This window comes from Prorops nasuta, unplaced genomic scaffold (assembly GCF_024137725.1).
Source record: "Prorops nasuta isolate Cenicafe-Biocafe unplaced genomic scaffold, Cenicafe_Pnas_1.2 PNAS00017, whole genome shotgun sequence".
Taxonomy (NCBI): domain Eukaryota; kingdom Metazoa; phylum Arthropoda; class Insecta; order Hymenoptera; family Bethylidae; genus Prorops; species Prorops nasuta.
Window position 1 is genome coordinate 2,736,352 of NW_027116814.1, and position 19,756 is coordinate 2,756,107.

Consider the following 19,756-nt stretch of genomic DNA (forward strand, 5'->3'; position numbering starts at 1 on the left):
TAATCTAACCTCACAATTTATGCACCAAAATAATTGCATCAATGGTAGCATTCAGCAGAGACAAATGTTGAGGGAGCGGTGTATGTTATTGGCTATTACTCTTAGATCCTATAATTTTATCCAATAGAAGTAGAAGTTTAAAAAGAAATCTGGTAACGTTACTGAGCTGCTACCTCTGCTGAATGCTACCAATATATTACAATGAAACATTATAGGAACTTAATGAGATATAGAATTGACCTTATCCAATCACTCGACAATGGAAATATTGACGTTACTTGCATCTCTGAAACTTGGCTGAATGACAAAATTCGCTTCACAGGCCACACGGGTTTTTTCTTATATGTATCAGTCTGGTGCCCGTCCAAATGTAGTATTGAAGGTAATATGTATAATATGGCACACTCTCTCGCCAAATACGCCATTCGAATGGACTTCATTACCCATAATAATATTGAACTCATAGACTATACAAAATTTGTAAGGCATAATTTCGACCAATCCAGCAGAAAATTTTATAAAAAACTATCGGCCCCCTAGCCTCTAGAAAGAAATACTTCTTATACAGAAACAAACAGTAGAACCCTTCGACTAAAATTCCTAACAAGGTCCTCAACTTCCTTTGGTATAGAGACCGTGCACACCAACACAATGATAGCGAAGTGTCAATGTATAACTGTATACGTATAAATAAAATACACTCAAAAACTGCGAAAATTGACCGATAGTTTGCGCTGATAGTATGCATATACACCAATATACATTCTTATCTCATTGTAATTGTGCTAGTGTGCACGGTCTCTACACAATTCTCCTTGAATGAAATAGAGCCCAAATCACCATTTTATCGTGTATCAGATCTAACCACACACTTGCAAAAGTCATCTATATAAAATTAAATTAGAAAACTCCCCTCAATGCGATTGCAAAAAAGGGGTGGAGGATATTAATTAACCATTTTTTATGGTGGTGCGAGAAATGGAAAGTTCAAAGAACTCATTTTATTTCAAACTTCCAAAAACAGTCTGTTATAGACATCGTTAATCTTCCCGAGTGACAAGAACTTATAGCTTCTCATGGAGTTGGTAAATCCTAAAAAGCCTGGTGGAGAGTTCTTACAGAATACTAAAAACTGTGGGTATGATTATAATAATGAACACGGCATTCTTCTATTTACTTTTTACAATATTTCAGGAAAGTATTAGTCTTTAACCCTCTATACCACTCATTACAACAAGCTCCCTTTTCATACCAACTCCTAAATTAAAACTCCCTTACCCTTCCTATTTACTACCTATTATATTTTTCCTTATGACACAATTTAAACGTCGCGCCAAATGCGCTCCAGGTGCAACAATACAACATGCTGATAAATGAAAATAATCCCTAAAAAAGAAATACCCACTTAACGGGATCCCTCACGCGTGCTTTACCGACAGTACAAGTTAATAAACAATTCGTTTAATAAAAGTAAAATGCGAAGCAAATTGCAAAAACGGGCTTCTTTATGACAAGGTGCCAATTCTAACGAGTCAATCGAGCATGAAAAAACTCAATTCGGATGAAGAATAACGTTGTACCACTGTCCCGCGTTCTTGAAGTGGAAATAACCAAAAGTAACCTCTCTTCAAGAACGCAGCACAATGGTACAGCGTTATTTTTCAACTAATTTGAGTGTTTTTAAGTTCGTTTGACTCGTTAGGACTGGCACATTGTCCAACAAACGCCCGATTGTTCAATTTGCTTCGCATTTGAATTTTATTAAACTAATTGTTTATTGACTTAAACTGTCGATAAAGTAGGCGTGAGGGATCCCGTTAAGTTGGGATAATCATCACAATCGTGGCCCACTAGGCGTTTAGCCTGAACTCATTACCAAGAAAGAAAAAAAACTAAGAAATGCTTCAGTCAGAGTTCAGCTAATTTGCTGTATACAGATGACTTGAGTCGTTCGAACCTCTGAAGCATTAACGGGAATCCGTATACCGACATTACAGAGCGAAATAGTTTTCGCCCTGTAATATCGGTATACGGATTCCGACAAACTCCTGATTGAAATCGTTGAGATCTAAAAAGAATGATAGTAAAAAAAAAATTTTTTCATTGTATTAGGCAATCTGATTTATTTAGATCTTTAAAAATTTAGATTGACTAAACATGGAATGCAAAATTTTTACAGTAGTAGTCTTATATTTATTCTTCCTACTAGGGAAAAAATAAATAGTAATTCCTTATTTGCTTTAAATATTTTGTTTCTACTGATCAATGATCAAGAGAAATTATTCAAAAACAAAAGTAAAAAATGCGCATGGACACGCGCACATTTTTATTAAAGAAATAACAATTGTACATAACCAGTCTCATGGTGGAATATGAGTAAATACACTCGCGAAAATAACTCAAATAAATAAACATTATTAGTTTAAGCTAGCCCATGGCTAGCTTATCAGACCAGTTGGTATCTGACGCGAGGAAGCATTTAAGTATCTCATTATAAAAACACACAAACGTTCTTTTTTTCATAATATACAGCAACACTTTACTTCACTGCACAATAGTCTGAGACAATTCTAGTCAATTGCCATGAATCCCATTATATACTCTATTCACAGGTGACTGATGAAGCAGTTTCTTGATCTCTGCAAAAGAAATTTGTTATTAGTGTTAGAAGACATTGTTGTACCATGGAAAATTTTACGTATTCTTTTTTTTTAATGCATAAATATTAATTAATAATATCTACAGAAATTTATAAAGGACATCTATTTATTAAACATAACCATTAAGTAATATTTTTAATATTAGACAAATTAGACTTTCCAGTATGTCTAATTCACCATAACTAGTTTAAAATTCTCTTTCTATTAGCCAACCTATGTTGTATTGCCAGGAAAATGGAAAAAATTATCACTGTCACATATAGTGATCTCTAAAGAGAGTGCACAGGAAGTACTAAATTTGTTCATTTTCACCTCACTACTGCACTCTTGCAATAAGTTACAGTGAGACAATATATGTTTATCTTATTTCAACTAATGACACTAATTCGATAGTACCGCGAAAATCAACAAATCCATTATGATGAAAGTTCAAGAGTTTCTCCTATATCAAGGCACCAATTAGATTTCACATATGATTCATTACCTTCTTTATGTTCATCAGTAAATGCTGTATCAGGGAAAGCAACATCAAACGTGATGAAAAGGGTACCATGGAGATTATTATTTTCATAATTAGGCATGCCCTCTCCTTTAATTCTCATTCGAGCACTAGGTTTTGTGACTTTATCTCTCTTAATGGTCACTTTATGTCCATCCAAGTGACTGATTTCCATAGTGAAACCAATTAAGGCATCCTGCATTGATATGGTTATATTTGTATACAAATCATCACCTATTCTTTCAAAAATTGGATGAGGCTGCGTTCGGATTCTACAAACAAGCAAATAATATTAACTTATTAAATTAATAGTTATTAAATTAATAATAATAAAAAAATGCTAACTTTATTATTAAATCTCCTGGTTCTCCATCTAAATGCGGCTCTCCTTCTGCTGTGAATTTGGTTTGGTGACCATCCACCATTCCTGGTTCTACTTCTACTTCCAATATTCTTTCCTCATTGACTAATTTCACATTTGGACACTCAGAGCAAACTGTTTGCTGTGTCATTTGAAATCTACCATTACCTAAATTACGTGTGGCAAATTCTTGTCTACAGTTACATTTTCTGGTACCCTTTGTTTGCTTAAGAACTGGTTTATTTCTTGTCAACTGCAGTATAAAATAAAATAAAATATACATAATATATAGTTAAATCAAGTTTCCTACCTACCTCAACAAAGTTACCACTATATAATTCTTCTAACGTGACAGCTAGATCCATCACTATTGTAGACCCTTTGGGAGTTCCTTGGTTATGGTGAGTCTCTCCTCCAAAATGAAATCCAAAGTCTCCAAAAAAACTAGCAAAAGGATCAGCATTGTTCATCATGCCATCCTTCTTTAAGCACTCCTCTCCACAACTATCATATGCCTCCCTTTTTTCAGGATCTGAGAGCACTTCATAAGCAGCTCCTAGGTCTTGGAACTTTTTTGAAGCATCCGGATCATCCTTATTCTTATCTGGATGTAATTCCCTCGCAAGCCTCCTATAAGCCTTCTTGATTGCATGTGTACTTGCACTACGTGACAGGCCTAGGATAGCATAAAAATCTCTCCTAAAAATCATTTGATACATAATTTAGAGGGGCTCGTATAATGTTTGCATTATTTAAGGTTAAATAGACGATAGCTAAATTAAAGAACTGTACAAGTAATTTTTAGAATGCATAAATGAAAATATTAATATATACTAACCCCGCTAATGTTAAAATAACACATAGCATTAAATTAATTAATAACACCCAAAGAAACTGACTTCCTGCCATCCTACCAGACTTTACGATACGATAAACACCAATAAACACCCACTTCCCCTCAATCCCTAACCTCTTCTAGCCTCTAGCGGCTCTAGCTATTCCGCGCAACGCAAGTGTAGCTCGCTCATTGCCTTGTATAAATCGTGGTTGATGTTGATTGGTCCAGCATGTCTCAGTATCGGAGTGTCGGACCCGTGCGGCGTGCAGCCCCGAGACCCGAGTGACCCGACCCGAATCCCGGGTGTTCCCGAGTGGTTCCGAATGCGCCAGCTGTCGGCACCACCGCCGATTACAGCCGATTGTTAATGTTGAGTACGTTCGGTTCAATAATCTTGCACCTGGCGAGGGGAAGCAGAAATCAGGGGGGCGAGGAGATATCTAGGGAGTTTGTCCGTAGCTGTCAAATGTCGCGATTAACCCTCAATTTTGGATCGTAAACAAAAATAATATTTTCGGAAAACGATTGCGGAAAAGAAGAAAGAATTTAATACATAACAGAGAAGACAAAATATATCAGATGAGTATAAATTAATAACAAAAAATAAAAATTATTGTGAATTTATAAGGAAATATACTTTGTGGTTATTTTATTTCTGTTACAGGCTAAATCCTATTCTTCATGAATTTAAATCGCAGGAAAGAAATACTTAAAAACCAATGAATGAAAAAGGACTGATTTATAAAGCATTTCTATGTGGCCCAGTCATTTCAATAATTGTGACATAATGTTATAATAGTGAAAGTGTAAGCGATTGCTGTGTATACAAAGAAATTTTATTACAAAATAATAATAATGTATGATAATGTTTTGATTCCTATTATTATAAATTAAAGCTAGTTCAATTAAAATTTATTGTTTTAATTTCTTCCTTTACCATACACAAATTCTATACGTACATAGTAATTATATATTCTTGTAGAACCTATCTTTAAGCTACTCTAACTAAATTGCAACTATTTTAAATCTATGGGTCATAACTATTTACTTCAATGATTTTTATTATTCAAAGTGAGACAAATTGCATAGAGTTTCTGCTAATTTCTTATTAGTCTGTCACATCCTTAGACATATTACCTTGTATGATATTTATATGCCTACTTTGCACTATTTTCTTTTTGTCTATAACATATAACAATAATTTTATTATCAATTTTAAATACATGCAGATAAGATGATTATGTTAATATGTAATTAATTTTATAAATATTGGAATGATTGTTAAACCATTGTCTTATTAAATTTGAAAATTGGGCATTTGAATGATGCTATTTAAATTGGGCCTCTCTTCTGTGAGATATGTTTTCATAATACTTGGATAGATAAAGTTCCTTAAAAGTTATATGTGTATAATACTGAGTTCTTCTTATTTTTTAGCTTTAAGTAGTTTTCCAGCTATTTGTTTGAATATACATTTTGAATATAGAATACTCTTATTTCCTTACTCTTATTATAATGTTGTCAGGATTGATAGAAAGATATTTCAATCATCTGAAAATGATAGGATATACATATGACGACTGGATAAATTAAGGTTTTAGGACAGATAAGTCTCATGAACAAATAGGAATAATAAAATAAGTATTGCATATTGAGAATGGATATCTAAATATGTAGCTGGAAAATATAATCTGAAGCTGAAAACAAGATGAACTCAGCAGTATACATAAACATATTGGTCGACAATATCCTCTCAAATGGAAGGAAAAGATATCATGTGGATGAGGTGCCAAACATATTTAAGTACAATAAGTCCAGCGTCCATTCTTCAAGTTTAATACAGCAATAGTTTACCAATTATCCTAATTATTATAGAAATAATTAGACAACAGAATAAGCATATCTGAGCATATTTGAAAATATTTAGAGAATTATTGGTATATGTTTTTAAAACTAGAAGAAGAAGGAATAATCAAGGCAAATAAATGTCATACGAGATGTGGAAGCATGTGAAGTACAGGTGAATAAGAAATTAGCAGAAACTTTATAGAAATAATCTCACATTGAATAATAAAAATCATTGAAGTAAATAGTTATGAGCTTTGTTTTTAAAATACTTGCAATTTGGTTAGAGTAGCTTAAAGATAGGTTCTACAAGAATATGTAATTACTATGTACGTATAGAGATTGTGTATGGTTGAGGAAGAAATTAAAATAATATTTTTATTGAACTAACTTTAATTTATAATAATAGGAATCAAAACATTATTAAACATCATTATTTTATAATAAAATTTCTTTGTATACGTAGCAATCTTTCTTACACATTCACTATTATAACATTATATCACAATTATTGAAACTATTGGGCCACACAGATATGCTTTATAAATTAGTCCTTTTCATTCATTGTTCTTTAAGTATTTCTTTCCTGCGCTTTAAATTCATGAAGAATAGGATTTAGCCTGTAACAGAAATAAAATAACCACAAAGTATATTTCTTATAAATAATTCACAATAATTTTCATTTTGTGTTATTAATTTATACTCATCTGATATATTTTTTCTTCTCTGTTATGTATTAAAATCCTTCCTTCTTTTCAGCAATCGTTTTCCGAAAATATTACTTTTGTTTACGATCCAAAATTGAGGGTTAATCGCGCCATTTGACAGCTACGGACAAACTCCCTAGATATCCCTTCACCCCTCTAATTCCTACTTCCCCTCGCCAGGCACAAGATTAATGGGCCACCAACCCTCTGAATCTTCTGATCTTGGATCGGAGATCGAGCTCACGTGGAAGCCTCTGATCCATCTAGTAATTTTTTTTTCGACATTGCATTCCTGAGGCTAGGTTGGATCGTGATCTGGATTCTGGATCGTATCATGAATGTAAACGTCCTAGCGCGTTCATCTTCCCATAACGCTCACAATGGGTGCGTTTCGAGTCACGCATATGCGCGCAGTAAGCACTTAAATTCTATAATAAATGTGACATAAACTGTACATTCTATGCGCTTCATGCGTAATTTGGAATGCACCCTATGTATAATATAGTATATCACATAAACTATAGTATTATGAGCGTTGTAGAGCGCCTGCGCAGTAGAGCGTTACAAATCTTAAATTGAACGCATCGTAAATCTCATCTCTGTGTTAAGCGTGTTAAGAAAGGAGGAAGAATTGTTGTATGTATTTATATTTTTTCATGATTTTCCCTGCTTTCGAAATTCGAATTAGTACCAATTAAAAATGGACGATGAAGCTGAAACATATAAATTATGGAGAATCAGGAAAACAGTAATGCAGCTTTGTCATGACCGAGGTTATCTTGTAACGCAAGATGAATTGGATCAAACATTGGATCAGTTTAAAGAACAGTTTGGGGATAAACCAAGTGAGAAAAGACCGGCACGTAGTGATCTGATTGTTTTAGTTGCCCACAACGATGATCCTACGGATCAGCTGTTTGTGTTCTTTCCTGATGAGCCGAAAATTGGTATAAAAACAATAAAAACTTACTGTCAGCGCATGCAGGAAGAGAAAATTCATAGGTACCTATCATTATAATGGTTATTTCTCTTAATTTACTAAAGATTTTTTTAATATTTTATTTATTTTAGAGCTATTATTGTTGTACAACAAGGTATGACTCCATCTGCTAAGCAGTCTTTGGTGGATATGGCACCAAAATATATTTTAGAACAGTTTCTAGAGTCAGAATTATTAATCAACATTACTGAACATGAATTAGTACCTGAGCATATAGTTTTAACACCAGATGAAAAAGAGGAATTACTAACAAGGTATAAGTTAAAAGAGAACCAACTTATGAGGATTCAAGCTAATGATCCCGTAGCAAGATATTTTGGATTAAAGCGTGGACAAGTGGTAAAAATTATAAGGCCTTCAGAAACTGCTGGTAGATATATTTCTTACAGACTAGTATGTTAATTATCATAGAATTACGCGTGGTAAAATAAAAAAATTATATTACTTCCTATAAAATAAGTAATCTTTTAAATTAGTCTTATAACTAAATTATAAGTGGAACAGACCAATAATAAATTTTAACTAAGATTTGATCAATGAAATTAATATTTTTCTTCTATACAGATTTATTTATTACCAGCTTAAGAATATAATAAAATCATTTTTCTTTGAAATGTTTTTTATTTGACTATACAACTATAGTGAATTTATTATATGATAAACATTCAAATCTATCAGAATACAGAGATATTAAAAAATTGTAAAAACCTTCCCTTACTGTAAATGCATTTTAATTTAAGGTGATCATTTAATTACACCTAAAAACTCAACATAGTCAAATCTTTATGCATCTGGCTAGCAAGGTTAATTTAAATAGTTTTTAACTCATATCATTTTGTTGTATAACATTATGATGAAATAATGCTGTGAAATAACCCACTCTGGGATTGAATGATTCATAATTTTATCTTAGTTAAACATTTATAATCATTTTTATCATTATTAATTTTTTAATATTACAAATAGATATGGAAAAATGTCAATGATCCAGCAAAATTAATTATTTAAAGAGTTTTCATTATAAATTTTCTAATTAAAAGTTTGTATTATACTTTATCAAGCTTTAAATTTGAATAGTTTTAGCTTCCATTAGAATATTACTTTGAAGTGCAAATAAAATTTTTAATTATCACAAACAGTAATAACTTAATGAAAAAATGTATCCCTTATAACAAAAATATTCTAAAAAATTTTGAATTTGATCTATCTTTTACATTGCAAATGCATTTGAAATATAAATTTATACAGAATATTGCATCAATATTTAACAGAAAAGTATATAAATTGCTTCATATACTGTATATCTGAAGTACATTTCATAGTACTTTGTTACATTATTCACAAAGAGAAAAAAAATAATGTTATCAGTCACACCTTAAAAGGATTTTTTTGGAAAAGGATAAAGCATGCTGCTATTATATATGTAATATATTGTTATTAATAAAATGTAACATAACGCAATAATAATTATAATTGCTAATAATAATAATAATAATTACATGGTAAGACTATGAGTTTTCAATGCTTACAAAATGAAAAACATGCTTTACTGAAGAGGGAGGATAATTTAAGAAAAATGTACACAAATTTATCTTTTCTTTTTCAAGATTACTACACTTTCCAGCCCACATTTGGGAAATGTTTGTCAATCAACTCCATATAAAAACCGATACAACCGCCTCTCAAAATCGTATCGCTTTTTGGCATTTTTTCTAATACATTCGGTGTGCATTGTTGTTTTTAACTAGAACAGACAAACGTGTTCAAATTTACGGAGTCTCTTATTAATATCTTTGTTATATGTAATAGTGAAACAGGTTTCTTACACACTGAATTAAAAAATCATTAGTTAAAGCAACTAAAAGATATCAATAAGAGTTTGAATTGCTTTTAACACGTTATCGACCGACCTAAATAGTAAGTTTCATTTTTGGACCATTCAACCGAAAATAATTTTTGTATGCCCCAGGGATCAAACTTACCATTACCACATTTAAATAAACTGTATTTGTGTACCTTTTAGACCTTCGTGATATGAAATATGAACATTTACTGATCCCAAATATGGTCACGCGGTCTATGCAGAAATCAGTGTGTGTACCAGTACAGTGTACACGTGGTCGTTAAAGTGTTAAGATAAAAATAATCCTAATAATTTTTCTGACATCTTTACCATTTTTCAATTGGAACATTTTACCGAAAGCAAAATTTTGTAAAAACGTTACATTCGGTATATATGATAACAGTTATAATATTTTAAGCCAATTTCCTGTAATATGTTAATATATTTTTTCATATACAGTTGAAGTATCGACAGTGAAGTTATGCGGAAAAGATCAAAAATAATAATTAATGGGGTTCAGAATTATCACTTAATACACACATACATATGAATTGTTTCAAAAATCGCTATTCAAAGTCGACAAAATTTTGCTCGATTCTAGTGCATCTACTGCAAAATATCAGTCGTTGTATTTAAGTCTCAGTTAGGGCGCGTTCATGGAACATACTATTCTTGATATCAACCCTAGTATTCACACATTTCAGGCAATTTTTATGCGCAATAGCGTTAATAGTTCTAATAACGTACTCAGTAAACGTGCCCCCCCTTTGAGTAAATATCATATTTTAAATATATATATATATATATTTAAAAAAAACAACGCATTGCGCTTTTCTTCGTGTCCTATAAACTTGTATAAATATACTGTTTGTTTAAACAGCTACAGTATACGATAATTGTCAATGACATACCATTATTATGCAAATAAAACTATACTGTTCCACAACTGAAAGTATAAAGTATGTCTCCATATTAGAAATATTGCAAAAACATATTTACATACATAAACAAAAAGGTAGTGTATTTTAAATAATAGTGCAAAAATATTTGCCAAGTTTTTCTCTTTTCTATACCAATTTTAAATATTTACACTTATTTGAATTTATCAAATTATGAAAAGAACTCATTAACAATAATCCACTTTACAAATTGGACCGTTTAAGCTTACTGCAAATACAGCTAATATCCTTTAAGAGGTCATCTTAATAGGATTTAATCAGGTTTGGAAATATTAATGCATTAAGAAGCACTTTCTATAAACAACGTAGATGATGTATATGCAGGGTCTACCAGATAAAGATCTAGACCATGAACATAAAATTCTACTTACCTTTATAACTATTGCAGAGTTATTAATTAATTTTTTTGTATAAAACCTAGATTTTTTTAAGTGCAAATCATACGATGCTTCAAAAAATCTTATACAAAACCCTGTTATTTTTTATAATTATGAAGTTAAAGAGAATTTTATGTCCATAGCCTGGTTTGTTCGTTTTATATGGCAGATCCTATGTATTTATAGATGTATCATATTTTCTTTCTCTTTTCACAGAAATATCTTTTAAAAAATGTGTGATATATCCAAACAGATAAACCCTGGAATATCATAGGTTTTAGCATCATTTTTGTCTATAGTAGTTTGTAAGTTGATACTATACAACTACATTCTTAAAACATTCACAAAAACTACCATACTTAGTTCTTTATTACAATTAAGTTTGAAGCAAAGCAACGAATGCAAAATGTATTATTCAAGGGTTGTCTATAAATACACTAATATAGCATTAGTTTTGTCCACATTCTGTAAAAGAACTTCATCAAAAATATTTGCAACATACCCACACATATATGCATACTGGTATAAGTAAATGCCAAAAGGCGACGCACTTTAATGATAGCTCTATATAAAGTTGTGTTGTATCTCTTACACATTGGGCTTGATAGGCCTTTTATCACCAAAACTCTTGGTAAATGTATTGAAAAATACAAAATTTATGCAGACTCTGTTATTAATTCCAGAAACTGCATGAATTACAGATGTAATATGGCTGATAAATATGTTTGTATTAGTATCATTTAAATGTTTCACACTCTCAATAGACTACCACAAAATGTATTATCTTAAGATCTCTGCATATCTCGATGTGTAATTATAAGATTATCATTTGTTTATGAATAAACTTACTATGCTGTAGTTTACAAACCGAGAATTAGGGATACATATGTTAAGAATTAAAAAGCTAAAGGGGAAAGCTAATACAAGATTATATATGCATTCATATAATTGCATATGCACAAAAGTGTACAATTTAAGGTTGATAAGCCAGAAACTTTAAATAGAAGGGCTACTTCTGAGAAGAAAAGTCTTATACAATTTTTTTATAGCCAATATTTTCCAAGTTGTATAATATGTTTAGGCCAAAAATCTGCATATATTGTTATATACTTGGTAAATATTAATAATTTGGAAAAGATTATTGACAGCCTTTTTATGGATGTGATAACAGTGATAAAAAAAAAATTAATGAATTATTTTCTTATTATTGATATTTAACAAGATACATAACAATGTACGTAGCCTAAACATATTATTACTAAACTCAATAAACAATGATATGAACACAAACTCATTAGTCTTTTATTGCCTATTACCATATCCAAAAAGTTGTTCTACACAATTGTTAATAAGGTTCATATATAAAAAGTTACATAATAATGTTTGCAGGATATTGACATAATGAACTTATACCTAATAAATTTTTATGAAATTTGTTAAATATCAATAATACGGAACTAATTCCTCAATTCTCTTTGTCATTGGTATCATATCTATAAAAAAGCTATTATAAATCTTTTTCACATTATTAATATTTATTGAATATCCTAAACATTTATGTACACTCTTGCCCTAAACATATTATTATGTTATTTAAAAATATTGATAATATTAACCCATAATAGTCACACGAAGTTCAAAAGACCAATCAACATATCTGTGGCAAAATATTTTGGACGATCAAATCCAAGTCAAATGTATGGTACTAATTTCCATAATAATAAAAATATATCTAAGTTTCATAAGAAAATCAAACTAAAATTATTTTGTAAAGAATCCACTGAACCCTAGCTGACCATTATTTATTACAATATGTGACCATTACAGATTAAAAAATTGTACAAGTCTTTTCTTTTAGAATGATCTATTCTATTGTTTCCACCATGTATGTTTAAATTAGATACCCTGTAAATATATGATACAGTTCCTAATAGAAATAAAATGATAAATATGTAGCATTAGAATCATAATATTACTGCTGCATAACACAAATTGATATTTCTTGTGATAAATTTATTGTAAATTCATATAACATTTTTCAAAAATGATGGTTTAATAAAAATGCAAGATTCTGCAAAATAGTTTAAAATTTGTCTTCCTATCAATAAAAAAGCTGTATATATAATCAAGCTTACTTTTTTTTGGAAATGATTTACGAAATAACCTTATGTAAAAATTTAAAAATATAAGTAAAATCTTTAAAATCTAACATATGTTAAAGGTGAAAATTATAAGTGCGTCTGCACCTCAAATTTTCGACGAATCAAAATTAAGCTATCCATACTGAAAAGCAGCTACTGAAATAATAAGCCAAAACTACTAAAACGCCGAATTGCGAAGTTATTGGTTTATTTTTTTGAATAATTAGTTCAGTAGAGTGAAATGAATGTTTCATTGAAAAATATATGATGAATGTTGACACAAATAAAACAATTTCAATTTATCACATGCAACATATATATATAACTTCAAAAGTATTTTCAATTTCTCACAAAAAAGTTCTGGTGTATCCAGCGATGCACTACAATATAGCACTACCCTGTTGCATGGCACATCTAGAAACTGAGTACCCGAGTCGATCACTATTAGTGTAAAACTAGATTTCTGAATGTAATTGACAGCGGGTATTTTGACAGTGGTGCTTGCCGTTTAGACAGTCGCAGGGCATTCAAACTGCACGAATTGGTAGTCCATTTAACGTGTGAAATATTAAACCATTCTTTAATCCTATCATTGACTGTATGTGCCCTATTGATGGTCGCATAAGGTGGCCAAACCCTTTTAATTTGGTACGTATAATATGAAGCCTGTAAAGCATTTTTTTTTTTAAGAAATCTATTAAAGTATAAAAATATAATTCATTCCTTACCTACCTAGGAGTGGTAAGGTGTTACATATGTAGATGGAAACAGTCCTCTTCTATTGCCAATTTCTCCATGCCACCAATGTTGATCTGTACGGTCTGTGACAGTAATTACATCTCCTCGTCGGAACTCAAGTTCTCCAGGCTCTTGAGGTGTAAAATCATATAAAGCCTGAACTAAGCACTGAAAATCAAGAGAGAAATATTTTTATTCAGGAACTTAACTAATTTCCTATTATTTATTTCAATATAGAACAGCCCCTACTTCTTCAGGAACCATATCACGTAATTTAACATCTTGTGAACGAGAAACTGATGCCGTTCGGTGATACTCTACTAATTCATTAAGACTATTAAACTTGACAACCCACAAAAAGAACTTTCCTTGAGCATCTCTCAATACTTTAAAATGCTGGACACCATCTGAACATCTAGATAAAATATACATAATACATATTTATATATATGTATATATATTATTTACCTTGTATATAATCAACATTAGTTATGAATTAAATTAAAAAATATGCTTACTTGACTGATAATGAAAAGTCTCCAGGAGAGCTTTCACTGATTCTAATTAGAAATGCACCTTCGTGTTTATTCATTAATAGCCTTTCAGCATCTGCTCTGGTAATTCTACCATAGTACCAGCTGCAATATAAGAATTTATTAATTAAATACACAAGTGTATAAAGACAATCTTTTTATCACATACACACATATTTGGATAATAAAATAAATTCGATCACTTACTCATGATTTTTCATTTCTATGTAATTGCTAGGAATTAATCCTTCTCGAGAATCCAATTCTGCTCTATACCAGTTCATATCATCTTCCATATTTAGAATCTACAAATAAAACATAATTCTTTTGTTATAACACTACAGGTAGTACTCCAACACTCCACATTATTTGGAAAGAAATTATGTGTACACAACAATTGAATGAAACAAAGCACAGAAAATGAAAACAATATAAACTGACTTTCATCGATTTTACTCCCGAGATTAGAAATAGAGGAACCCTATTGGCTGAAGAATCTTGATCGCCGATTTTTTAAGAGCAGAATCGATGCAGACTAGTGTACACATCATCATTAATCATTGGAGAAATTACTTTATTTGCAAGGGACTACTGGGAAGGAGAGACGTGCGAAAACTGCTAGTAAATGATATTTAATATGAAGTTAGTATACTAAAGTAATATAAATCGTAGCGATAAATTTAATTAAAAATAAACAATAGCATAAACATAATAATAGACCTATGTAATGGGATATATTGACATATGTATGCAATTCTAACTTTATTTTGTCATTACATTCCATGGTAACACAAATATCCTTTAGTAATAAACTACTTTACACGCAAGTGTACTGTGTACTACATTTAGAAAATTCTAGATCCACCATAAATCGACCAGAAATTCTAGGTTAAATCGCATGTAGCAATCTACATAGGTTTGTACTGACCTTTAAAATTTGACTTCTACGAAAGCTCAGCTCATCGGAGGCTGTCGCAGTAAAATCGTGTTTCGCTATCGCCTCCATTCTGTTTCCTTCGAGAGCAAACACTGAGAGAAGAAAGACGGGCAAAGAGGAGAGGAACGAAGTGTAGCGTAAAGAAAGAGTGAGAGAGGAAATATAAGAGAGAGAGAGAGAGAGAGAGAGAAATCGTAGATTTGGTCACTCGAACTACTCGAAGCTCAAATTTCCTTTCCTTTTAGCCAGCTGAGCTTGGATGTTGGGTCTTTTTTAATCTGTGCCCCTTGTTTAACTGTTTTTTCTTCCATGCACTGATTATGCATAAAATTCTACCAGAATATAACGCACACGCAAAGCATGCCTTTTCACCAGAATTTGTCGATATCGGACAATCTGACCACTCTCCCTGGTAAGGTTAAACAACTTTCATTGTAAAATCGGATATTTCTAACTTCAGCTTAACCTAAACAAAAAGTTCTTTACATTACACAACACTAGAACTGTCAAAACTTTTTGGAACTATCACGCACACGCATTCTACGGTTGCCCATTGCTCGTTTGGTCTTATCAGACTACTACTGTACTACATTACAGTATTACACCCGCAAACGCAGAACTCTCTTCTCTCTCACTGGTCCAACTTGAAGCAGTGATGATAGACGGTGGGTATTTTGTTTCCCCACCATGCCAACCTAGAGAACTCACTACCAAGCAGAAACTTACCTCGTCTGTGTGAACTGTGACTGTAAGCTGACGTGAACCGTTCCTATAGTATCCCCACCAGGCCTCACTCTCCAGTCTCTACCCCACTAAACTCGCTCTTTGCAAGTTGCAACGCGTCCTCCGCGGCTCCAGTGGCTCCAATGCTCCACACACAGAGATCACAGCCGACACAGCCATCACAGGGACCACCTGACCACCTCAGCTTGAGTCCGTTGAGTTAAGACTTGCGTCACTTGAGTCCGCAACAAACTGTTCAGCCGTACGGCCAGTAGCCACGCGTATGATAAATGTCGAACGAGTTCGGTACGCTTCGAGAGCTTTGATGCATTTTGAACGCAAGCGAGACCCGTACAATTTTTCGGATCTCTCTTTCTTTTCTATTCCCTTATTTGCAATAATAATTTGGAAGTGGGCTAACTTTTTCAATATCTTAAAATATTTATTAATGTGTATTAATATACAGGTTTGTTGCACAGTTAACAGGCTGAGCGGTGATAGATCCTGTTGTATTATAATACTGTAATACTTTTTCTTTTGGCAGGGATAAATATGTTCTAATTGCTTCTCCGTGAACAAAACAGTATATACCAGGATTATAGCGTGATGCTGTGTATAACCATTAAAGCATTTACCAGGAAAACATTGTTGAAAATGCAAATTTAGCTTTTTCAAGAATGGGTCTGGATCTGAATCTGAATAATCTTTTTTATGATTCTCAGATGTTATTTTCTGAAGAACGCTTTATAAACAAGCATCACTTATATCCTCTTCTAAGAATTTAGTCTTTTCTACTGATACAATCATCTCATATTTTTTAGGATTCGTGTGATATTCTGTAATTCTTTACCTAGATTAGGGTTGACAGAAAGTCTCTATTGAAAAAAGAGAACAACTAGAAGAAAAAAAAACAAAGATATTAATTAAGATAAACACATTTATTTAAAAAAAATAATAATATAAGAATTATTTATTTGAAAAAATAAGCTATGGTACACTTTTGTAGAAGAAAGGAAAATATTCAAAAAAAATTAAAACTTCTCTTTATAAAAGAGATATTCTGACAACTCTATAACCTAACTGAATTCATGAGGCTGAAGGTAGCCGCCACTTCCCAGCCGCTAGTTGCGAAGTGGAAAAAGTATTGCATACATGACAATGTTCAGACAATATGCACGCTTAAAGAATTATTATCTTTTTGATAGTTTAGAATGCTTCTTTCAAATTATTATTTGCACTGCCATTTAGTGCATTAAATTTGGCATAAAATGATATAAATTTCATGAGAAATCTCAATATACAAAAATTAATTTATAATCATTGAAATGAAAGATATGGATGAAAATCCAGACACTCCAATGATAAGAGACAAATTACGAAACCTGGGCGCACTTTATCTGAATTTTAAATTGCACTATCAAATAGTGCATTAAGTTTGGAAGAAAGTGATATAAGTTTCATGAGGGATCTCAAAAGCCAAGGATTATTTAATAAAGATTGAAACGAAAGATACGAGTGAAAATCTATTAGACATTCCAATGATAACAGGCAAATTTCGAAACCTGGGCGCACTTTATCCAAATGTTAAATTACACTATCAAATAGTGCATTAAGTTTGGAAGAAAGTGATATAGGTTTAATGAGGGATCTCCACTGGACAATTTAACTATTGGATAAAATGCGCCCAGTTTTCGAAATTTGTCTCTCATCATTGGAATGTTTCGATTTTCATTCGTATCTTTCGTTTCAATCTTTATTAAATAATTTTTGGTTTTCGAGATCCCTCATGAAACCTATATCATTCTCTTCCAAATTTAATACACTAATAGATAGTGTAATTTAACATTTGGATAACGTGCGCCCAGGTTTCGTAATTTGTCTCTCATCATTGGAGTGTCTGGATTTTCATCCATATCTTTCGTTTCAATGATTATAAATTAATTTTTGTCTATTGAGATTTCTCATGAAATTTATATCATTTTATGCCAAATTTAATGCACTAAATGGCAGTGCAAATAATAATTTGAAAGAAGCATTCTAAACTATCAAAAAGATAATAATTCTTTGAGCGTGCGTATTGTCTGAACATTGTCATATATGCAATACTTTTTCCACTTCGCAACTAGCGGCTAGCTTCAGCCTCATTGCATACACAATGCATTATACTAGAATCATTTTCTTCTTCTATTTTAGAAAAAGATACTATACTTTCCGTGCTTAGTACACTATGAAAATCATCTTCTTCTATCCTACCCTACTGCAAAATAATTAAATCTCTTTTACAAAAGATGGATTTTCATATACCTTATGGTCGCAAATATCAAAATTCAATACCTCTTTAGACGTTGAACGTAGCTTGTTTCTAAAACTGTTTGTAACAGTAACTTGTACAAAATTAACCTACCAAATAAATGCATAGAAGCATTGTTTATGTGCTTTTCAAATAAATGCTTTTCTTTACACATGTGCTCACCTGCATTTGTGTTTATTAATTATTATTCTGTAAATTATTAGCTATAAACACATTCTAAATATCACTTTCCTTTTTAGGCGTATAATATTCCTTCTCTAACCTAATTTTACAATTTTATATCATGTGACTGGGTTTCTTACAGGAATGGTGCATACTACTTCCTTTCTAAGCCTACACACAATTCTTCATAAAATGACCCTTTCTACCACATTCATAGTACGCTTTAACTACACTGATACTATAGATTTGACATTATATTCTTAGAACTATAGTCTTTTCTTTCTGGTTTCTTCTTTGGAATTTGCAACCAGTACTGACGATATGATGATCGTCCTTCTTCCTCTGTATTCTTGCTTCTTTCCTCTTCCACAAATAGCCTTGACGTAAGCTCTTTTAAAGCTTGGTTTTATTAGGTATAGACTCCCACACACATATATAGTGCTTATATTTTCACAGGTAATATCATTAAAGTCTTTGTTATTACCATGTTTTCTAATACTTCCTCGTCCATAAAATTTAATTAACTGATTAATTCTTCAACTTTAGCTATAAAGCCCGACATGGGATCTTCTTATTTCAATCTAAAAAACTTCTGTCTGCACAAGGTGCACACATACTATGACTTTAGGTTCGAAAATGGTTGATCATTTTTTCCACACATCGCATTATACTATTACCTTGGTATTAAATTTGTCAGCATATTTTTTAAATACTCACGACAATTAATTCTTGAGCTCTGGCTTCTTTTTCTTCCCACAATCTCATTTCTTGTACCGATGCCGATTTTATATCTGTTCCACCTACTAAACCCATCAATTTTCTAGCTTTAAACATAACATCCATCATAAATTTCCAAGTAAGGTAATTAAATTTGTTCAATTTTATGAATTGAATTTTCATTTTCATTGTGATAGATTACTGTATTATTAATTCAATTCTTTTTGTTAAAAAAATGAATCCAAACTTCGCCAATTAACTATGTATAACTTTCGAAGGGTACAGTAACTTAACAGAATAATTAAACATTCTACCGCTGTACACAATTCTTATTCGTGTTCTGGGCCCATAACCTAATCAACATTTGTTAATCTTAAGGGGGTCAACTCATGTGAAAGTTTAAAA

The 19,756-nt window shown here is 31.5% G+C and overlaps 3 protein-coding genes across 6 annotated transcripts; 1 reads left to right on the top strand and 2 right to left on the bottom strand.

Annotated features, from left to right (window-relative positions):
* Positions 1-2,296: 2,296 nt before the first annotated feature.
* On the bottom strand, positions 2,297-4,630 carry shv (DnaJ homolog shv). Its single transcript, XM_066737037.1, has 5 exons — positions 4,359-4,630; positions 3,835-4,219; positions 3,505-3,773; positions 3,145-3,431; positions 2,297-2,639 (listed from the first exon to the last, which is right to left on the bottom strand). Exons 1-5 carry the CDS (start codon positions 4,427-4,429, stop codon positions 2,575-2,577), a joined length of 1,077 nt encoding a protein of 358 aa, XP_066593134.1. The 5' UTR covers positions 4,430-4,630; the 3' UTR covers positions 2,297-2,574.
* Positions 4,631-7,485: 2,855 nt separating this feature from the next.
* Positions 7,486-8,438, top strand: Rpb5 (DNA-directed RNA polymerases I, II, and III subunit Rpb5). The gene is made up of 2 exons (XM_066737043.1): positions 7,486-7,912; positions 7,982-8,438. The coding sequence occupies exons 1-2, from the start codon at positions 7,611-7,613 to the stop codon at positions 8,310-8,312; spliced, it is 633 nt and encodes a 210-aa protein (XP_066593140.1). The 5' UTR covers positions 7,486-7,610; the 3' UTR covers positions 8,313-8,438.
* Positions 8,439-9,323: 885 nt separating this feature from the next.
* On the bottom strand, positions 9,324-16,302 carry drk (growth factor receptor-bound protein 2 drk). Of its 4 annotated transcripts, none has more exons than XM_066737040.1 (7): positions 16,165-16,302; positions 15,430-15,847; positions 14,709-14,806; positions 14,487-14,606; positions 14,218-14,383; positions 13,963-14,136; positions 9,324-13,896 (listed from the first exon to the last, which is right to left on the bottom strand). In XM_066737040.1, the coding sequence occupies exons 2-6, from the start codon at positions 15,505-15,507 to the stop codon at positions 13,963-13,965; spliced, it is 636 nt and encodes a 211-aa protein (XP_066593137.1). In that variant the 5' UTR covers positions 15,508-15,847; positions 16,165-16,302; the 3' UTR covers positions 9,324-13,896. The 4 variants fall into 4 exon arrangements, with proteins under 4 accessions (XP_066593137.1, XP_066593136.1, XP_066593135.1 ...); XM_066737039.1 differs by lacking the exon at positions 16,165-16,302 and adding an exon at positions 15,925-16,119; XM_066737038.1 differs by lacking the exon at positions 16,165-16,302 and adding an exon at positions 15,972-16,072 and having other exon boundaries at positions 15,430-15,904.
* Positions 16,303-19,756: the final 3,454 nt, after the last annotated feature.